The sequence below is a fragment of the Rhincodon typus genome, chromosome 10 (assembly GCF_021869965.1).
Source record: "Rhincodon typus isolate 14 chromosome 10, sRhiTyp1.1, whole genome shotgun sequence".
Lineage (NCBI taxonomy): Eukaryota > Metazoa > Chordata > Chondrichthyes > Orectolobiformes > Rhincodontidae > Rhincodon > Rhincodon typus.
The window spans coordinates 68,439,074-68,453,370 of record NC_063341.1 but is presented as its reverse complement, the minus strand read 5'-3'; the positions used below and the strand labels follow the sequence as shown (position 1 = coordinate 68,453,370).

General features: G+C 40.8%; 1 protein-coding gene across 1 annotated transcript in view; it reads left to right on the top strand.

Moving 5' to 3' along the window:
- Positions 1-5,655, top strand: part of LOC109936965 (serine/threonine-protein kinase N2-like) — a 53,904-nt gene extending 48,249 nt beyond the window's left edge. The window contains exons 20-21 of the mRNA XM_048601545.1: positions 1,539-1,619; positions 3,470-5,655. Coding sequence (XP_048457502.1) covers positions 1,539-1,619; positions 3,470-3,673 — 285 coding nt within the window. The 3' untranslated portion in view covers positions 3,674-5,655. The remainder of the gene's footprint in view (positions 1-1,538; positions 1,620-3,469) is intronic.
- The last annotated feature ends 8,642 nt before the right edge of the window (positions 5,656-14,297 follow it).

The window sequence follows — 14,297 nt, the reverse complement described above, 5'->3', positions numbered from 1 at the left end:
ATGGTGCTGTGGTAATGTCCCTGCCATGAGCCAGGAAGTCCAAGTTCAAGTCCTGTCTGCTCCAGAGATATGTAACAACATCTCATATTAGAAAATATCCAAAATAAGAAAGGAATATTCAAAGATGCATTTATTGAATTTCATTCATAAATAAAGTTTTCAGTGTCAAGAGTGCAGATGAAGGCCATTTGGTCTGTCGGGTCTGCACTCATCCTCCGAAAAGCATCTCACCCAGAATTGAAGCCTAGCACCGTGAGGCAGCAATGCTAACCATAAGCCGCCATGCCGCCCATACCAATTTCTTTGATATTTGTATTTAGCTTGGTTGTAACTTGACTGTACAAATCGATTACTTTCACTTATAAATCCATTCATGTTTTGCAGGTGTAATTTATATTTCCATCATGCTTCTGAAATATAATTGTATATTCAGCCATGTAGTGTGAATTAATGGTTTTCGGGACACAACAATTGATGTTTCGAAGTGATACTACCCTTAAATTTATTGTTGTGAAATGTCAGCCTGCGTTTGATTTGTCAAACATGAGATCTTTTCTGTATTTTAGTAAATCTTTGTAGTCGGCCTATCAACATTTTTTCCACATGTCAGGAGAGTTTAATCTAGGCAAAAAAATAAATTGTACACTAACTTTAAGATATTTTGTCTTGAGCCAAACTACCCTTTCTGAAGTAGTGATTGTTGGTATGTCTATGCAAAATTAGTGCATTATGTGGTGAAGGTGTTTCACTCTGATCCACAGTAAATAGTTTCTAAAACAAGAGCTCCTTTAACCAGTTAATTAACTGCATCCTGGCCTGCTACTAAAGGCATGTGGTGCACTAACTAAAGCGGAGTTTATTAATGCAGCTTTTCAGAAGAGTGGTAGGGCTGAACCAGTATTGAAGAATGACTCCTCAAGAAGATGCAGAATATTACTTACTCCTGTAAATGTGCCCCCATCAGGAGAGAGAGCCTAAATTATTTTTGAGGTTACCAGGATTCCTGCAGTTTCGAGATACTTGTGCAGGGAACATTGTACTAGTGGATTCAAGGAAAGTATTCCTTCATTGTGGAGACGTAGTGGAGAAACTGAAAGATATTTTGCATATCATCTTATGTACCTATTTGATGCAAGTAAATTGAGTTGTACATTCAAACCTAGGGAGCTCAGGTTTTAATATTAATGATTCTCAAACAAAACTTGGTAAATTTGTAGCAGGGCCCACGAAATATCTTGAATCGTGTAAACTTTCTTGCCAGAGTTATTGCTAGAAACAGTTTGGTTCACTCCTGTTAACGATTTCAAATTTGCAATGTAATGGCAACTAAGAGGCAGCAGGGTGTTTAAAATCAGTAAAATACGTAAAATCTAAATTCATCTGTGTCGAATATGGACCATTTGGACCATGGAATATTGAATCTCATTTGGTTGTAATTTGCAAATGTAAGTGTGTTACTTCTACACGTGCACCATTGTAGATTCTTTGATGCAAAGGATGCAGATAAACATTAATTGGCATTACTGTGTTACTGCTAGCTCCTGAGGAGGAATCCAGAACGACGCCTGGGAGCAAGTGAAAGGGATGCAGAAGATGTAAAGAAACAATCATTCTTTAGAGTAGGTGTTCATGTTTTAATTATTTTTGGAGGGTGGTTAGGGTATCTGTCAAATGTGAACAAAGCCAATGGTTTGGATGATTGATTTTTTTTTATGCAGCTTTCACAAATTAATTCTAATAGTAGCAAATATTGTTTAAAAAGGTATGAGGGGAAAAGCTCTTCTTTATTACGTTATGACTGAGAAGGGAAGAGTTTTTTTTAAAACTAAACATGAAAGAACTGTGGATGTTGTAAATCAAACAAAAAAACAAGTTGCTGGAAAAACTGCGCAGGTCTGGCAGCATCTGTGGAGAGAAATCAGAGTTACCGTGTATGGTCAAGTGACCCTTCGTCAACTGGGGAGGGTCACTTGTCCTGAAACGTTAACTCTGATTTCTCTTCACAGATTCTGCCACACCTGAGCTTTTCAAGCATCTACTGTTTGTGTGTATGGGAGGAGTCTGTCTGGTCACAACATGAATTTTTTTAACCCTGTTCCTGATATGGCCAATTATCAGCTTTGTCTACATTGACTAAAAATAAGAAGATACATCAACCACGTTTCTTTAATGAACAACAGTTTTGGTTTATTCTAACAAAACGCATTCAATGATACAAAACTGGTTAGCACACTTAGTTTATAATACAAATATATGTTGGAACCCTTCTAAGCAACCCAAAACACACACACCCCTGTACAGAGAAGAAAGTGGATTTCTGTCTGCAGAGATTCAACTTGGAGGAGTGGGTAATTTTGGCTAAATCTTAAATCTTGAAGGTCACGAATGTGGAATTTTCAGACAACTGTCAGTCTAACATTCTGGTGCACGAAGACAAATGTCCACAAAAACAAGTGGATTCTCTGGGTTTTTAGCTGATGCGTCTTGCTCAGGAAGCATCGTATTGAGAATTCTTCTGGGCCCTCTTCAGGACAGTCTGATTCAGATTGGACCATTGCTCCAGGCACCACAGCGAAACCCACAACCAGATGTTTTTGAGAAACAGGAGAATTTGGCTGGCAAGCTCTTACCAGGCTGGCCACCAACTGAAAATTCTGAATGATCTCCAAAGGAGAAGTTGCAGCCTGATGGCCATATATGATAGCTCTGCAGTAAACAAGAAGTTATTGCAAGATAAGAAACTACTGAGAAATTCACTGTTTTAAGAAAATGTTCCACTGTTTTTTCATTGAGTTTTTTGTTAGAAAGTTCAGTTTGAGTACCTGTATCCACAACCTTTTAAACTCAAGCCCACAAATGTGGAGTATGAAGTCTTAATAACAATTTGTAACTCATCAAACAGTTAAAATAGAGGCCAACCATTGTAAGGCAAACAAAATAGCTTTTGTAAGAATAAATGACGTTTGTGTCATGTGTACCCTAGTACACCTTAAAATCTCAGCGACCCAGAAAATTTTCCTCCCATTTGTATCCTGAAGGCAAATTGGAATTAAATTTTAAGAGCAAAAGACAAAGACTTCAGGCTTTAGGTGAACTATGTAAAAGGTGTTTATGCTGAAGTTTCATTGTCATTGTCACACAGCTACAGCTACAGCTCTGAAGTGATTCTGGAGCTCAACCCATGGTTCCTGTCCTTTGGTATTTTCATGGTCTTAAGGGAAGCTGTGTTTTCATGTTTAATTACTGAAACAGAATCACTGTTGTGGACAGGAAATTTCATCAGACTCTGGACATTGCTTAAGATGAAGCAGTCAAGAATTATCAGTTCCACAACTGACAGGCTCAAAGCTGGGTAGACTTGTGACTTTTTTTTCTCTGTGCAGTCTTGTGGCCTATATCAATTATATTATGAGACATGTCTATTAACTATAAAATTCGCTTGACTTTAATTCCCCCCTTCTTTTAACAGGCTGTTGATTGGATTGCGTTGTTAGCAAAGAAGGTAAAGCCCCCATTCCAGCCCATAATTCAAGACCGAGAAGATGTCAGTAACTTTGACGAAGAGTTTACCTCAGAGGCACCAGTTCTTACACCACCACGAGAACCAAGGGTTCTGGTCGACGAGGAACAAGGAATGTTCAAGGAGTTTGATTACATAGCAGATTGGTGTTAAATGCAACAAGAACATTTTTATGGTGTAGAAACTGTGAATTTATAGCTGACTGTAGCTTACAGCAAAGCCCTCTTTGCGACAAATGATGGATACTTTCCAGCCTTTTACTGCAGTCTGTGCCATCTGTAGTCCTCCAAATTCATTCATGCAACTGAAGCTCCCTGAAAGAACAACAGCACAGTGAGAAGTGGCAACTTTGAATCATTCACCTCCAGGACCATTGGGAAAGCTTTTGTTTTGTCCTGTATTTATATTGTTGATTTCTTCTGCAGTGCTCAATCAGGCTGATGCCAAGAAATCCCAGTGTAAATTTGCACTGCTAGTTCTTGGCAAATGCACTATAGAAACTCTTCGTACTATAGTCTGCTCACTTTATAAATGGGGTGATTATTGCCTTAATTAGGAGAGGGTGTTGTTAGAATCATTCCTTTGGCTGAATTGAGAACTATTTTCTCTCTGCCACATTACCACTTCAGTTTGAGGTGCTATCAGCTGATGACACTACAGTATGGTCTCACCTAGCATAAGGCAGCTACTGTCTTGACTGCTGATAATAAAAGTAATTACTGTGTTTGGCCAAACAATGTGCATTTTAAACAAACTGATCACCCTGCACATTATTTGGTCCCAGATAATGATTTTAAAAGCTAGTTTGATGCCTTACCTTAATGTTGTAAATTTTCATTGTATTTATTGTGTAGAATTGCAATATGCCTTGACATTGAGAGAGCACTAAGTGCTTCCAGGCAGTTTTTTTTTGCAGGTACTGAAAGTCTACCAAAGCCACTTGCCAAACAGTGATGTCACCTCCCTGCTCCTGGAAATTGTATGTAAAATGGTGGGCACAGCCTATTCAATTCACAAAGAGAAGAAAGTCAGTTATTTTTTTAATGTTTTGTCTGTAAGTTTTCGGTCTCTAAGTATGAAGAACTAGCTATTGATGAGATTGTGCTGTTTCTCTCTCTCACTTCTAAAATTTCCATAACCAAGATTATTACTTATGATGTACCATGATCAAAGAACACAGGAATTTATAGTTTGTATACCGTTTAGTCAGTGGGTCATTTCTTCTTATCTGCTGTACATGACAACAGTACGCTCAGCTTCGATGTTTTTATGGAAATGTATATGTGCTGTCAGTGTAAGTTTGATATAGTATTTTAGTTTACATCCACACACAATTTATAGTGTTCACATTTAACGCACGGTGGCCATGTGAAAATGTGTTTTTAAAATGTAGCTGGTCAGTATGATTTCTAACTGTTGGGCCATCACTATGCATAGGTCATGCTATGACTCGGCTATGCTCTACATACTGTTGATAATGGTTTGTATATTTTAAGTTTAAAGAAACCCCTTTTTTGCTAACCGCTGCAGGCTCCGTGTCAAAAACTGCACAAATAACAACCACACAGTTCAAACATAAGCTACTGGTTCCCATTCTTCATTGCTTATCCTGTCCTTTATGTCACAAAGATGGCAATAGCAATAAATACTGCAATATTTGAAACAGCAAATGTACATTTTTATAAAGACCAGTACATGTAAATAAGCAGGGTTAATAAATGAAAGTTTTAAATAGTTTTTTAAAAAAGTAAACAGCTAGAGAGGTCTGTTTCCAAAGTGTATAGAAAAAAAAAAACTTTTTTTTTTTAAAAAAAGAGAAAATTAAATCACTAATGTTGTTAGAGGGCAGGGTGGAAGTACAGAGATAAGCTCAAAAGCACTAATTTTATCTCTGACGATTTTTAAACAAATGTTTTAGTCTAATTTCAAATTGAGAATATTTTACATTGTACAATATATATTCATTATAAAGTGGCTGCTTAAGAACTTTTGTAAGAAAATAAGAAGGCATGTGTTGGAATGGTACAATACTATGCATTTACGTGTGCCCAGCAGAGTATGTGGTTGAGAAACACTGAAGGGTTTTGCAGTCAATACGTATAAATGCACAAAATTAAAACATTTTAAGTAGGGCATGTTTGTTCTATTGTCCTCTTTTCGTGTGTACCTGCAATACAATTGTCTTTAAAATCTGAGTTTTTTTTTAAATTATTCCTCCTTTCTGGTCTGCTGTCATGTAAAGTTGACATTACACATTGGCTTTCCCAGTAGGAGGAGCCAACTCCAGCTCCCTTGCCAGTTAATTTCCAGTCTCCCTGTTGCCTAATCTCCCAAACACCCCTCAGCTGAACAGAACACATCTGCCCAAGCCTAAGGGTTGATTGTCATTGTCATTGTCTTTGGAATTTTCTTGCTCAGAAAGCTCTGTCAATGAGCTTATTCAACGCTGAGGTCAGTTGATACTTTGGCACTGAGAATGAAGCACAGTGGCCATAGGGAGGGAAAGCCGAGTCAGTATAGAAACTCAATGTCTTAATGCGAAATATGGCGGACTGTTCTTTCCTACATTTATAACTCAGTGTCAAACCTGTGGAAGGTTAGAAGATTTCTTACAGCATTCTTGGTGTTACCCATAAACATTCAGAAGAGCTCTGCAATGTACTCATGCAACATGCTGAGATATGTATCGACATCTGAAAAGTTATATCTTGCATGTTTTCTTTTCATTTTAACTGAAGGAAAGCGTTCCTTAATTTCTTTTAATTTTTCAGAATCCAGAAAACTGCTATCATTTAAGTGTCTACACCATTCTGTGTTTACATTACGCTTACTAAACTGGAAAGTTTGCCTTGGAACTTAAATGTAATCTGACAAATCCACAGTTAGTCAAATGTAGTTATTAGTATGGCTGACTAAAGGCTTCTATAAGATTTAGAGAAGTGATTTCATGGCCTTTTAGGCCCATGGCCAGAGACCCAGTTACCATTAGTATACCAAATAGATTTTACATTGATTCACAAAACTGAAGTAAGGCCATTCGTCCCAATTAGTCAATGCCAGTGTCCTTACTGCATGCAAACCAAATCCCACTCTACTTTGACCCAGGTTTGCACACTATTACACTCACTCAACATGGATGTATTTTAAGGGGAAGCTGTAGGTCTCTCTTACACTCGTGTGGTGTCAGGTTCCATGTTAATATCATTCTTTGGTTGAAAACAGTTTTCCTGAATTCATTATTTGATTTATTCGTGACTTGGTTATGACATCTGGTTTTGGACTCCTTTTCAAGTGTAAACATCATTTCTGCAACTGACTTCTTCAACCCGTTTATAACCTTAAAGATCTTTATCAGCCAACCCTTCAGTCCTAGACTTCAGGATTAGAGGAACACCAGGGAAAGATTAGTGGTTTTCTGCTATAGGCTAATACTTGCATGACAGTAGCAGGTCACTAGCATTTTGGTGATGCAAAGTGCTATTCTTTCATCTGTGTCCAATTCAAATTCATGCAGAAAATAAGGGTGTGAACCTTCTAGCAAATTATTGACACAATTTTACTCAGATTCACGAATGTTCAAACAAACAATCTTCGTTTGCATAACATAAGACCCTACAGGATGTCACAGCAGCCTTTGGCCAATTCAGTCTGTTATGCCATTCACTGGGATCATTGCTGATCTGATAATCTTCACTTTCACTCTCTTGCCTTTTCCCCATAACCCTTTATTCCCCTACAGATTAAAAATCTCAGTCTTGACAGCTCTCTGTGGTAAAGAATTCCATCAGTGCACCTCATCTTGCTTTCATGGGCAATCCCTTATAGAGAGCCCAGCTTTGTGTCCTAGGTTCCCCTACAACTTTGCTCCCCAAAGCGAAACGACTTCTCCATATCTACCCAATCAAGCCTCCTAAAGAATCTTGTATGTTTCAAAAAGGCCATACCTCATTCTTCTAAACTCCAATGAATGCAGGACCAATCTACCCAACTTCTCGTAACAGGGTGCTGTCTCGCCAGCAGAGTTTCTCCAGCATTTTTCCACACAGATTCTACTCATTACAGGTTGCCATCCTGAAAATGCTCTTTTTATCCCAAGGCTTGTCAATTACTTAACTAATCCTCTATCCATGATAACATTACCCCTGATGTGCCATACCATATCAAATGCCTTTTGGAAACCCAAATATATTGTATCTACTTGTTTCCCTTTATTTATCCTACCTGTTACTCCTCAAAGAATTGTAATAAACTTGTCAGGTATCATTTCCCTTCATGAAGCTGTGCTGACTTTGCTATGTTTTTTTTTGCATTTCTAAATGCTCTGCTGAGTAATTTTCTCAATGCCACGTATTAAACTATCTGGCCTTTTGTCTCCCTCACTTTTTTGAATACAGTTGGTTCTGATATAACACGTGTTTCTTCAACATGAATTGGCTATAGTGCGATTGAAGAATCTAGGCTTTGTAGAGCGCGAGCTTTCCTTACCTGTATTAGCTATAACACGATTCCAGCCCTATTAGTTTATATGGTGCGGCTGTTATGCAATTTTCTTACAACATAAGATCACATGAGAACCTGGACTGTCACATTATGTCAGAACTGACCAAGTATGTTGCGTTGATAATTTCCCTGGGACTGTCCAAAATCTAAGGATTCTTAGAAAATTATTACTACTGCATCCACTATCTCTGTAGCTAGTTCCTTTTAAGATCCTATGATGCAACCCATCAGATCCAGGAAACTCCTCCTTTAGCTCCATTAATTTCCCTAATACTATTTCTCTAGTGATTAGTATTTTATTTACTCTTGTGCCATCTTCTACTGTGGTTTCTTCTTTCTTCCTCAAAAAATCGTAAAGTCCCTACAGTGCATCTGGAGGCCATTTGGCCCATTGTGTCTACACTGACCCTTCAAAGAGCATCACATCCAAACCCCACCCTACTCCCATAGCTCCACAGAGGTCACAGACAAATTAAGCAAATCATTTGTGTTCTTTCACTTTGCTAACCTTTTAGTACTAAGATTAAGTTCTGCCAGTTTGTCTGAAACGGACCCACAGAATTGAGTTGCTGGGTGGGGATGGGGATGAAAACATACTCGCATCTGTTCATCAGAATTTTCGATGCGATCTATCAAACTGAAGTTATTGAACTGATTCCTCAATGTGTCCAGTACTGTCTCTAGCGTTCTCTTGGGTTGTCCTATATTGAATGAAATCATTAATCCTTCAAGTGAGAATCAGGTCAAATAGTGTAAATAGAAAAAGGAAAACAAAACTGGTTGAAGAAAGGTAATAAGAATAAAATGACAGCACATAACAAGAGTAGTCATAACAAATGCGAAACATCATGTTTCTCTATCTACAGATGCTGCCAAGCCTGCTTTTCTCCAGCATTGTGTGCTGTATGAGAATAGAATGCGTAGTCAACATAAAAGGGAATCCAAAAATCTTCTACAAGCATGTAAGCAGGTTGTAAGAGTGGACTGGGTCCTTTAGGGAGAAAGAAGATGATGTATACTTACAGGTACAGGGCAAGGCTGGGTTACTACACACTCCGTGATTCCAAAGAAAGTGGATGTTGACAAAATATTACTATAAACTGAGACATTTTTTAATCATTCATGGGATGTGGGCATTGCTGGCCAGGACAGCACTTGTTACCTAATCCTATTTGCCATTGAAAAAGTGATAGTGAGCTGTTGTCTTGAAATACTGTAGTCTATTTAGTGTTGTGTACAATTAACATTGAGGAAGGAGTTCTAGTATTTTTTTTATTCACTTGTGGGATGTGGGTGTCGCTGGCTGGCCAGCATTTCTTGCCCACACCTAGTTGCCCTTGAGAAGGTGGTGATGAGCTGCCTTCTTGAACCGCTGCAGACCTCCTGCCGTGGGTTGACCCACAATGCTATTAGGGAGGGAATTCAAGGATTTTGACCCAGTGACCGTGAAGGAACAGCGATGTATTTCCACGTCAGGATGGTGAGTGACTTGGAGGGAACTTGAAAGTGGTGGGCATTACCTTGTATCTGCTGCCCTTGTCCTTCTAGCTGGAAGTGGTCGTGGGTTTGGAAGGTGCTGTCTGAGGATCTTTGGTGAATTTCTGCAGTGCATCTTGTAGATAGTACACACTGCTGCTACTGAGGTGGTGGAGGGAGTGGATACTAGTGGATGCGTTACAGTATTTAGTGCGTTACTATCAGCTGGGGAACCTATTTCACTAGTTCACTTTTTTTTTATTTGGAAAAACCTCTGCCCAAAATTATAACATTGTTCTGCCCTTGGCAGAACTTTTAAGCATGACTTCTCCCTACCCAGTTGGACTAATTTCTCTATGTAAGCATATACAACTTTTTTAATATATAGAAAATTCTCAATCAAATAACCCCTAGGTCTACTGTTGTTTAGAGACCCTGGGATCTGAATAATTAATGTATCAAATTAAGAATTTTGTCTGCTTTTCTCTTACATTCTTTCCAAAGCTTCAAGATTGCCTACCCTGAGGGCAATTTTTTGTTTATAAGCTGAAGTCTAACCAAGGAAGTATACAAGGGCAAATTCTTTATTTTATAATGTATTGTTTTCTAATTACACCCAAGAATCTTGGGTGCTTCAGCTTAAGATTCATGGCATTAGTTGCAGACTTTAGGTTGAGAGACTGATGCACTAAAACGGCCAGATCTCTTGCACCACTGCCTTTTTACTTTCTGCTCTATTGGTGCTTGTATATTTAATGTTAGACTTGCTCAAGCAAATAGCGCACTGGCCTAGATAGGCCGGCAACTGGATAGTTTGAGCTGTGTGGACAGGACTTCCCAATGCAGCTGAGTCTTGGCATGACGAAGGCACAAAATCTGTAACCCTCTGAAAAACTAGCTTAAAGTCAGAGAATTTGGAGGGTTCTTTCATTTAAGCTTAATAGCTACTCAGAAAATCTACTGCAGCTCTTGGGTAAGCCATAACTCATCACTAAATTTAAAAAAAAAATCTTCAAAACCTGGTAATGTTCAATCTAATACTACACCATCCCCCAACCCTTCTCTTACTCCCTCGCTATCAAAGTGCTTTTAAGAACTTTTGCTACTGTAATTTCAGAAATTAGTGTTTCTTTCTTGATGTTGATCTGCAACAATCCTTCTGAAGACTGGTTTCTCCCTGATTTCCTTCCATGGACGTGCTCAGGACAGGCTGTGCTTGAAATTTTGACTGGAAAAATCACCAATTTTGAAGAGGATTGCTGTTTGTTGATTTGGTCTCTAGTAATCGGAATAACTAACTGGTTCTACATTTCTGATGGCTGGTATAATTTGCTAAACAGTGGTCCATTCCTCCAGCACACCCAGGGGTTTGCTTGCATTATGCAAGGTATTAATGCAGTTGCTGAGAGCTCCTTTTAGTTGCACCATGAAAATCCTTCAACAGTCCAATAATGGTTGGCTTAGCTGAAAAACTTCCCACTGTGAACATGCTTGTCTATCTGGCTCTTATATGAATTTAACCTGGTTAAAGCAATAATGAGACCTTTTAAAACCATTTTGGATATGTTTCGTTTTGCTGCGTACGTTGTACATTTTATTCATTAAAAAGTGTATACATATGGGGGAGGCAATGGTCTAGTGGTATTGTTGCTGCACTATTAATCCAGAGACCCGTGGTATTTTCTGTGGACCCAGGTTCAAATCCTGCCATGACAGATGGTGGACTGCAAATTCAAAGAAAAAAAATCTGGAATTAAGAGTCTAATGATGACCATGATTGTCAGGAAAACCCCATCTGGTTCACTAATGTTGTGGTTGGTTCGCTTGCCGAGCTGCTTTGTTAGTTCGCAGACGTTTCATTGGGTAACATCAGTGCATCCTCCAATGCAGTGCCTGGTATTTTTCCCGCCTGGTATTTAAACTGTGGGGTCCGTTGGATTTGATTACCTCATTTCTGGTTTTCCTTCGCAGTGGTGTTTGTTGATGGCCTTCTTGGTGGAGAACTCCAGGAATTCCCATGTTCCATTTTCTCCCATAATTCCATAGCCTCCCTCCCAGGCACACCAACACAGTTCAGCCAAGGAGTTGCAACAAAGACTAAAGCACCTCGTCAGCAAGCCACCCCAACCAATCCATTCAGCCCAAGAGTTCCTCAAATCCCTCAACGACATAAGAATAGATGATGATGAGACCATGATGTCATTTGACATTATCGCCTTATCTACATTGGTTGACGTACCATTGGCAAAGAAACACTAGCAACACTATTAAAAGAGCGAGACCCGAGTAACACCATCTCCACAGACGACATGCTGAAACTACTGGACCTATGCCTCATGACCCACTTTACCTTTTAATGGCCAAATTTACAAACCGATCAACAGGACACCCATGGGGTCACCTGTCTCTGGACTAATAGCAGCAGCGGTGATGCAGAAACTTAAAAGCATAGACCTTCCACCGATCAAACCCAAACTATGGATCCAATACGTGGCCGACACTTTTGTCGTCATCAAACGGACCAAACAGGAGGAGACACACCAACTAATAAACGACACTGTCTCACCAGCATCAAATTCACCAGGGAAGAAGAAAAGGATGAACAGCTCCCATTCCTGGATGTCATGGTAGAATGCAGGGCCAATGGGGAATTCCTGGCAAAGGTACGCAGAAAACCCACGCGCACTGACCAAGTACTGAATTTTAACAGCAGCCACCCTAACACCCACAAGCGAAGTTGCGTGAAAACATTATTTAAACGAGTGGTAACACACTGCAGCAGCCTGGAACTACGCCAAAAAGAAGAATACCTCCAAGTATTTAAGGACAACGGGTACCCGAAAAACTGGATCCGATGATCCCTATCACCTGAACAACAACAGGAAGATACTGCACGCCCTAATACACTCATCATGCCACCATACATCAAGAACATAGCTGAACTGACGACAAGATTCCTATGACCGTTGGGCATCAGAGTAGCCCACAAACCCACGGCAGCCCTATGCCAATTGCTAACTCGAACCAAAGACCCCTTACCCACTATGGACAGAACCAACATAATATGCAAAATTCCATGCCAGGACTGCGACAAACATTACATTGGACAGACGGAAGAAAATTGGCCACAATAGTACGTGAACGCCAACTAGCAACCGAAAGACAACTAATATTCACTCCTCTCCATTCACATGGATAAGGAGAACCACCAGTTCGATTGGGACAACATCAGGATCCTAGGACAGGCCAAACAGAGGCAAGCACGGGATTCCTAGAGGCCTGGTTCTCCACCAAGAAGGCCATCAACAAACACATAAAACTAGACCCTATATATACACTACCGTGAAGGAAAACCAGAAATGAGGTAATCAATTCCAATAGACCCCAGATTTTAAATACCTGGCAGGAAAACACAACAGCGCTTCATTGGAGGCTGCACTGATGATGTTACCCACCAGGGTAATGAAATGTCTGCGAACTAGCTCAGCTAGCAAATGAACCACAGCATCCACAATCCGAGCTACAAATCTACTCAAGAACCTTAGTCAATAACCTCCTTGGGGAAGGAGATCCATCATCCTTACCTGGTCTGGCCCACATATGGCTCCAGACCCAGAGCAATACGGTTGACTCTGAACTGCCCTCTGGGCAATTAGGAATGGGCAATAAATGCTGCCTAGCCAGTGACACCCTCATCCCATGAATAACTTTAAAAAACTAAGAAATAACTATTAGAGATAGTAGGAACTGCAGATGCTGGAGAATCCGAGACAACAAGGTGCAGAGCTGGATGAACACAAGGCTGACGTTTCGGGCCTAGACCCTTCATCAGAAATGGGGGAGGGGAAGGGGGTTCTGAAATAAATAGAGAAAGAGGGAGGTGAATAGAAGATGGATAAAGGAGAAGATAGGTGGAGAGGAGATGGGTCGAAGAGGCGGGGATGGAGCCAGTAAAGGTGAGTGTAGGTGGGGAGTTGGGGAGGGGATAAGTCAGTCCAGGGAGGACGGACAGGTCAAGGGGGCGGGATGAGGTTAGTAGGTAGGAGATGGGGGTGTAGCTTGAGGTGGGAGGCAGGGATAGGTGGCAGGAAGGACAGGTTAGGGAGGCGGGGACAAGCTGGCCTGGTTTTGGGATGCGGGCGGCGAGATTTTGAAGCTTGTGAATTCCACATCGATACCATTGGGCTGCAGGGTTCCCAAGCTGAATATGAGTTGCTGTTCCTGCTACCTTCAGGTGGCATCGTTTGTGGCACTGCAGGAGGCCCAGGATGGACATGTCGTCTGAGGAATGGGAGGGGGAGTTGAAATGGTTCGCTACTGGGAGGTGCAGTTGTTTATTGCGAACCGAGCGTAGGTGTTCTGCAAAGCGGTCCCCGAGCCTCCGCTTGGTTTCCCCGATGTAGAGGAAGCCACACCGGATGAAATACCACATTGGCAGATGTGCAGGTGAACATCTGCTTGATGTGGAAAGTCTTCTTGAGGCCTGGGATGGGGGTGAGGGAGGAGGTATGGGGGCAGATGTAGCACTTCCTGCATTTGCAGGGGAAAGTGCCAGTTGTGGTGGGGCTGGAGGGGAGTGTGGAGCGGACAAGGGAGTCACGGAGAGAGTGGTCCCTCCGGAAAGCAGATAAGGGTGGGGGAGGGAAAGATGTCTTTGGTGGTGGGGTCGGATTGCAGATGGCGGAAGTTTTGTCGGAGGATGATGCGTTGGATCTGGAGGTTGGTGGGGTGGTACGTGAGGACGAGGGGGATTTTTTTTGGTTGTTATTGCAGGGACGGGGTGTGAAGGATGAGTTGCGGG